Source organism: Populus euphratica, unplaced genomic scaffold (assembly GCF_000495115.2).
Source record: "Populus euphratica unplaced genomic scaffold, PopEup_1.0 scaffold76.1, whole genome shotgun sequence".
Classification (NCBI taxonomy): Eukaryota; Viridiplantae; Streptophyta; class Magnoliopsida; order Malpighiales; family Salicaceae; genus Populus; species Populus euphratica.
In genome coordinates, this window is record NW_011499890.1 from 842,860 (window position 1) to 849,955 (window position 7,096).

General features: G+C 33.4%; 1 protein-coding gene across 2 annotated transcripts; it reads right to left on the reverse strand.

Moving 5' to 3' along the window:
• Positions 1-2,764: 2,764 nt before the first annotated feature.
• On the reverse strand, positions 2,765-5,314 carry LOC105131076 (transcription factor DIVARICATA-like). 2 transcript variants are annotated; one of them, XM_011033850.1, is made up of 3 exons: positions 4,877-5,314; positions 4,036-4,718; positions 2,765-3,612 (listed from the first exon to the last, which is right to left on the reverse strand). In XM_011033850.1, exons 2-3 carry the CDS (start codon positions 4,464-4,466, stop codon positions 3,117-3,119), a joined length of 927 nt encoding a protein of 308 aa, XP_011032152.1. In that variant the 5' UTR covers positions 4,467-4,718; positions 4,877-5,314; the 3' UTR covers positions 2,765-3,116. The 2 variants fall into 2 exon arrangements, with proteins under 2 accessions (XP_011032152.1, XP_011032151.1); XM_011033849.1 differs by having other exon boundaries at positions 4,036-5,314.
• Positions 5,315-7,096: the final 1,782 nt, after the last annotated feature.

Genomic DNA, 7,096 nt, shown 5'->3' on the forward strand with positions numbered 1-7,096 from the left:
TGTATCGGATGGATTGAAGGGAATGACAGCATCTATATGCAAGGGACATGGGTGGTCACTAGGCTTTTACCATGTTTGCTCCATTAAAGCACGATGAAATGACAATGGTGGTATCAATGGCAACAAGGCAGCAGGCTTGGCTTTTAACATCAGCCAATCTGGCTAAATGCTAAGTTCCAATCCTTGAAATCTTGAGGTGGATTTCACTTTGTTCCTCTTGCTGATAGTTTGCAGGCATCATTAGGCAATTGGTAAAATGAACCGGGGAAAAAAGAAGAAGAAATCTTATGTGGAACACAAGATATATTGCTGCCAAACAAGACTAAGTTCAAATGAGACTTGAAGCACAGTTTTAGTGAGCTTGTGGAAGTTACTTATAGCTCACAAATCATCATTGCGATGATGATTAATTCATCGAAATGGAACGGATGGTTAAATCAATGTCATTGGCATCATCATAAAAAGAAATACTTTTTGTCTACAAGGCATTGTAAATCATTAATTCAATGCCATGATTGAGTTTTAGGAAGATTCTTCGTGTGCCATGGATGCAAAACCTAACATTAACAAAAGCGAGTTACTTTACTGAAATTTCATGGCAGCAGCAGTAATAATTCATCATGACTAAGTTGTCTCATTTGGCAGCAGTCATTAGTTCAACAAAACACTTAATGAACAAGAAGATTCTTTCTTCTGAAGGAGTAAAGGATGCTTAAAGGTCAAATGAAAATTCCCCCCACCAAGAGAGAATCTCTACGTCCACTTAAAAAGAGTATAAAATTTATTGTCTGGTGTGATGCAATGTATATATATATTTTTAAATATATATATATATATATATATATATATTAAAATAAATTTGCATATTTTTGTTATTTTTCACATCATTATATCAAAATCATAAAAAAATTATATATATATATATATATATATATATATATATATATATATATATTAAAATAAATTTGCATATTTTTGTTATTTTTCACATCATTATATCAAAACCATAAAAAAAATTATAAAAAACATTAATTCAATATATATATATATATATATATTAAAATAAATTTTCATATTTTTGTTATTTTTCACATCATCATATCAAAATCATAAAAAAAAATTATAAAAAACATTAATTCAATATTTTCTGAAGTTAAATATATTTTAAAAAACAGAATTTATTGCAATCCCAGCCATATAAAAAAGAAAAGTACCCTATCCAAGCTTGTGATTAAATTGGATTGAAATCTCTGAGAAGTCTTATTTAATAAGTTAAGCCGTACAATTAGGATCACAAAACAGTAAAGCTTTCATGGACTTGGAACATTCTTAGGCAGGTGCAATGGCCCTGCCAGCAAACGTTAACAATCAAATCTAATGTGATGTGCATCTTAATTATATATATGCTAAGAGAGGTTAGAACAAAAGATGTACGGATTAATTGATTGATTAAGGACGGAGTTAATCCGGCCCGGATCTTGCTTGGTGCTATGGTCCATAATAGTTTAATCAAATAATTTGTAGCCCCAGAGAAGGATCTTCTTCTTCCTCGAGAGAATCTTTTAAGAAAGATCCATGTGGAGAAGATTGCTCGAGGAAACAAGAGATGGGAATTGAAGTGGAATGGAGAGTCAGCCTCGACTGCGGTTTCAAAGGTCAAGCCAAGTCAAAGAGACCATTTATTTTTTTGTGATTATCGGTGAAGATTTTTCACAATTTCTAGGGTTTAGAAACTGTATTGAATTTAGGAGATTTGCACAAGCAGATAAATAGTTTAATTATGAAAACAATTAAAAAACAGAATAACTTTGTAATTTTTATTTAATTCATAAAAAATATCTAATTTAAAAAAAAATATAAATATTAAAACTCTAACTAGATCAAACAATTTAATTTATAACTCATTAAATAAAATATTCAATAATAACCAAATTAAATCCAATAAATAAAATGTTGTGTTATTCTACATTATTATAAATCGTAGGAAAATAGAAACCATGTCTCGGGCATCATATTCCTTCCTATCATCTATCGTCACTGTAGAGTGAGTACGGACTTTCAAGGCAGAAAGTGCAGAAGCACATTGGCTGTCCACGAGCCACGCCACCAAGCAAGAGGCAATCTTTTCTCAAATTCAAGTGCAGCTGCAGATTCTGGGGTGCTGCTAATCAAATGGGGCTAAAACGCAAGATGCAATTTAACAACTATTGATCTAAAGGAACGGAGAAAAAGAGAACAGAATACTGAAAAGTTCAGAGATCCTCCTGCATATTGAATTCAAGCTTTAAGTGGTCATCTTCTACAGATACGAACACTAACACACGTCATAATAGTCAACCTTTTCTGTGCACCAACTGCACAAGCTGGTCTATAAATGCTTAGCTTTCAACTTATTATTGAAGATCCTAATCACGTTGATTCCTTCATTGCTTTCTCTCCACCTTAACGTGGAATGCCTTGTGTTCGCTTGTTGATCTATGCAGATCCCCTTCTGCATGTTTTTAATCTTATCTTGAAGGGCACATCTTTAAGGTATCAACTTCAAAATTCAAATAATGGGGGGCGGCCAGGTAATATTAAAGTCCGTTTATTTTAACATTTCAAAGTGTTTTTGAAAAAAATTAATTTTTTTATTTTTTATTTACTTTATATTTTATTTTTTAAATTGTTTTAATGTGTTAATGTTGAAATTAAATTTTAAAAAATAAAAAATGTTATTTCAATATTTTTTAAATAAACAATACTTAGAAAAAAACACTTGGCGTAAAAGAGCCCCGCTCTCACTTCAAGATTATTTCCTACGCTCTTCTAAAACAAGATCCACATAACACATTCCCCTGCCCATTTGGATAAGGCCACCACTCCCTACAAAGCAGGTGTTCTTGAGTACAAGGATAACCAGCCTCAGTTTTACAATCAGGAAATTGAATTCCGAGCAAAACAGAATCCTGTCCCCCCCAAGTTCACGTACTGTTGACTAACTTAGTTCTTGACAGCTTATACACAAAAGACCAGAGGGAAAAAAAAAAAAAACAGTAAAGAAGGCATAAGCACAACTATACTACTGAAAAGAAGACGCGGAGCTACGAGCCATGGATCAAAGAACAACCATTCTCTCATCCATGAGGGTAGTGTTGCGCAGATTGCATCTGAAAACCCATGGTTTGCTGTCCAATGTAAGAGTCATGAACAACAACTCTAAGCGGATTCTGGCCTTGCATTTTAAGCCCATACGAGTTAATCCCATAAGGAGAAGACATGAACATAGTTGCATTTGTTGAATTAAAAGCCATGGTTGCTCCACTGTTGGGTTGGTTCCATTGGAAATGTGTTCGAGGCATGGCAGCAGAATTGGGATGCTGAGAAATCGCCCCAGATTGATCAGGTGATGTTGTTTTGTTGTCCGGTGAAGGAGTTCTCGTTTCGTTGAGATTGACAGTGGTTATATCATGAATACTAGCTCTTCTCTTGTCTTTCCCTCCTGATAGCTGCCTGATAAAATACTTTTGTGCGTGACTAGCCACCTGAGTCGGTGTTCTACTGATAACAAAATTGCGAGATATGTTTCTCCAGTCCCCTTTGCCATACTTCTTCAAGCCCATCAGAAACAGCCTGCGGTTAATTGAATCGTTAGGTCCAGTAATTTGTGCGAAGGAACAAGCCATTGCAAATATCTTAACTACAAAACAGAAACTTTAAACAAAGTTATGGCAACTGGCAAAAACATCCTCCTTTAAAAGTACAACTGCGATAAAAACATATCCACAGTAACTGAATTTAAAGATTCTACTACAATTATGTTCTCCTCCAGATTAGATTCTTCCACAGATTATATTCTCAGCCACCACCAATTCGAGTAGTATGGCCCCTACCACCATATTACACTGAACTCACTGTATACAACGGAAAAATACAAGTTTTTTTAATTAAAAAAAATAGAGAAAAGAAACTAGCCTTTTCTCGAATCAATAACTTCATATTAATTCCCATTCAAGCACAAATTAACCAATAATATGAAAACATATGGACACTTACTTGTGTTCTTCCTCTGTCCATGGAACTCCTTTCTTTCTCTCTTGATCGGTAGGTCGGCCCGTCGAAGATCTCTTTCCACCAAGGCCATAAGATTGTTTGAACCCATCATAGCCATAACCATTGCCATTAACCCAGTCCAATGTGAATGGAGAGGAGCTATATCCTGGAACTGGAATCAACCCTGCTTCTATGTAGCTAACATCAAGTTCTAGTTCCTTATACTGCTTTATCACATCCTCTACCGTCTTCCCTGGAATCATAGCTGCCACCTTGTGCCATTTATCAGAAGTTTCCTTATCATAAATTGCAAGAGCATTCTCAAATGCCTTGTTCTCTGCTATAGTCCATTTTGTGTTCTTGCTCTCTTCTGTAAGCCAATTCGAGCTGGAAAGGTACGATCCAGGAGATAGGATTTCCGTTTCCCACTTCATTGTATCAAGTTGTTATGTTAACATGCCAGTGAAGTTAAACAAACAAATTCACTTCGCAGTTACTACGATTACAAGAAGTGGCTAGAGAAGTTGGTTGTATGAAGGAGAGGAAAAACAGAGGAATAGGAGGAGAACCCAGGAGAGGAAATGCAGAGAGATGGAGGTTTCACCACGGAAATATCAGCGTTAAATCAAGAAGGCATTTGAAAGGAATCAGAATCGCTTTTTATGCGTAGGCATGCCCTCAGGAATCTACAAAGGACAAAAAAAGAAAAAGCAAAGAAAATTTAGCACAAGCAATCTAGAAGTAAAACACCTAAACCCTTAAAACCACTGGTGAGATCTGAGCTTAAGCTCTAAAAAACTTTTTAACTGAAGCAAACATATAAAACACAGAAAAACAATAACACCTGAAAGGAAAAACCAACTGACAAGAATTCCAAAGAGGAAAGCTTGTAACTTAAAACACACTCTGTCTCTGTAGCTTCAATGAATTTGATAGCCCAACACGAGGAAACTTGGAGAGAAAAGAAAAGGTGGGAATGAAAAACAAAAGATCTCTTCTTTCTTCCTTTTCCTTGAGGCCTGAGCAACAGAGAAAAGAGAAGAAAGAAAAGAAAAGGTGGGTATAGTGACTCCAATGAGTAGGAGGAGAGAACAGAAACAGTAGCAGAAATCACAAGCCCAAAAGCAGAGTAGCTCGCTTAGCTTAGCTTAGCTTCAAGGAATGAATCTCACGATTTTTTCTTCTTCTTTTTTTAACTTTTCTCTGTGGCTTAAATCTTGAGAGAAGAGAGAGAGAGAGAAGCAGTGATTGGAGGTGGTGGGTTCTTATTGGTTGATATGAGGCCTGTAGATCCTGCAACTTAATGAAGAAGTACCTCCCCCTCTTATCATAATTCTCACTCTTTTTTTTCTTTTCCTTTTTTCATCCTTCCTTTTGTTTTTTCTAGGAAGATGGTTGGTGTGATTTTCCATTTCTTTTTTCTTTAATTTTCTGAAACAATAAAAAAAATTGATTGATTTTGTTTTCTTTTGAAACATAAGAACAATAACAACTGTACATTGGTTACCCTTGTCGTTTTTATTTTTAATTTTTTTTTTAATTTTTAGACAACTTTAAGAAACAAAAAGAAAATGGTTAAAAAATAGATGAGTAGCGAAAAATTTGAAAATAGTTTCAAAATATAGAATAAAAACAGAAAACAAGAAAACAGCAACATACCTAAAAGATTCTGTTTCAAAAAAAATTAAAAGTAAAGATCTTTTTCTTTCAAATTTTGATTTGTTTTGAAATTTTTATTTCAAATTTTAGTTACGATTAGGAAGAGGATAAAGAGATTATTTGTTATTATGATAATGTTTATTTTTCAAGAAAATTTTGATTGAAATATATTTAAATAATATTTTTTTTTATTTCCAATATTAGTATATTAAAACAATTTAAAAACACTTAAAAAATTTAAAATAAAATAAAAATTTCTTCAAAAACATTTTTTCATAACAAAAACAAACTATTCCAAAAGCTTCTTTGTGCTAAAACACGGTTAACAAATATAACAAAAACAAATTATTCCAAAAGCTTCCTTGTGCTAAAACACGATCAACAGATATACATAAACTCTCAAATTTAAGCTCTCGGATCAAATTATCTAAGTTTCTGGACAACTGCTTTTTTTGGTCTTTGCCATAACATAACCTTTCATATGTATCCATTGGACAACTGCTTTTTTTGGTCTTTGCCATAACATAACTTTTCATATGTATCCATTTGACTGTCTCTTTTGTTATCAAGCTCCATTTTTAAGTTGCTTGGTCTGTTTAGTGTAATGTGGTTAAAGCTCAATCATACTTTTAAAATTTTTTAATTAATCAACATATTTTTTATTTTTTTATTCTACTAAAAAATTTCTCTTAAAATCTTAGTTGAAGAGCAAAAATAAAAAAAAAACTTATTTATTTAATCAATCAATTAGGTATATATACAATAGAAAAAAGCAAAGCTGTCAAGATTAGCTAACAGAATTGCCAAATCTTAAGCTAACAAAATTGTTAATAGAATTTTACACTTCGTTGCTATAAAAATTATATACTAACTTGCATAATGTGTGTTAGTGCATGTTTGTTATCTCCTCTCAAGATGAAGCTCAAAAGAGGCCTATCTTGTCACGAAAAAATAAAAACCAAACTCTGAGGAGTAGTTTAGTGAGAAGATCAGCAACTTGATCAGTGGAGGAAGAGTAACTTGTAAAGTTTTATTTTGCACTTGATCACATATGAAGTGAAAATCTATAGCAACATGTTTCATCCTGGAGTGGAAAATAGGACTGGAACATAGCTGAGTTGCCCCTTCACTGTCATAATAAATGATTGGGCAAATTGGCAATGGGAGACCTAGATCACAGAGCAATGATGATACCCAAGTTAATTCAACAACTGTGTTTACAATAGGCTTATATTCTGCCTCAATTGAAAAACATGCAGTGGTTTTTTGTTTTTTGGAGCTCCATGAGATGAGATTGCGATCAAGATATACAATATAAACACATGTAAAAGAGAAGTGATCTGGATTGCCAGCCCAATTAGCATTTAAGTAAACATATAAAGCATCAAAAAATGTATGCAGGGAA

Coding starts and splice junctions, on each gene's coding strand:
- LOC105131076 (XM_011033850.1), bottom strand. CDS start 4,466: ATGAAGTGGGAAACGGAAATCCTATCTCCTGGATCGTACCTTTCCAGC. Junction 3,613..4,035: donor TGGACAGAGGAAGAACACAA/GTAAGTGTCCAT, acceptor AATTAACCGCAG/GCTGTTTCTGATGGGCTTGA.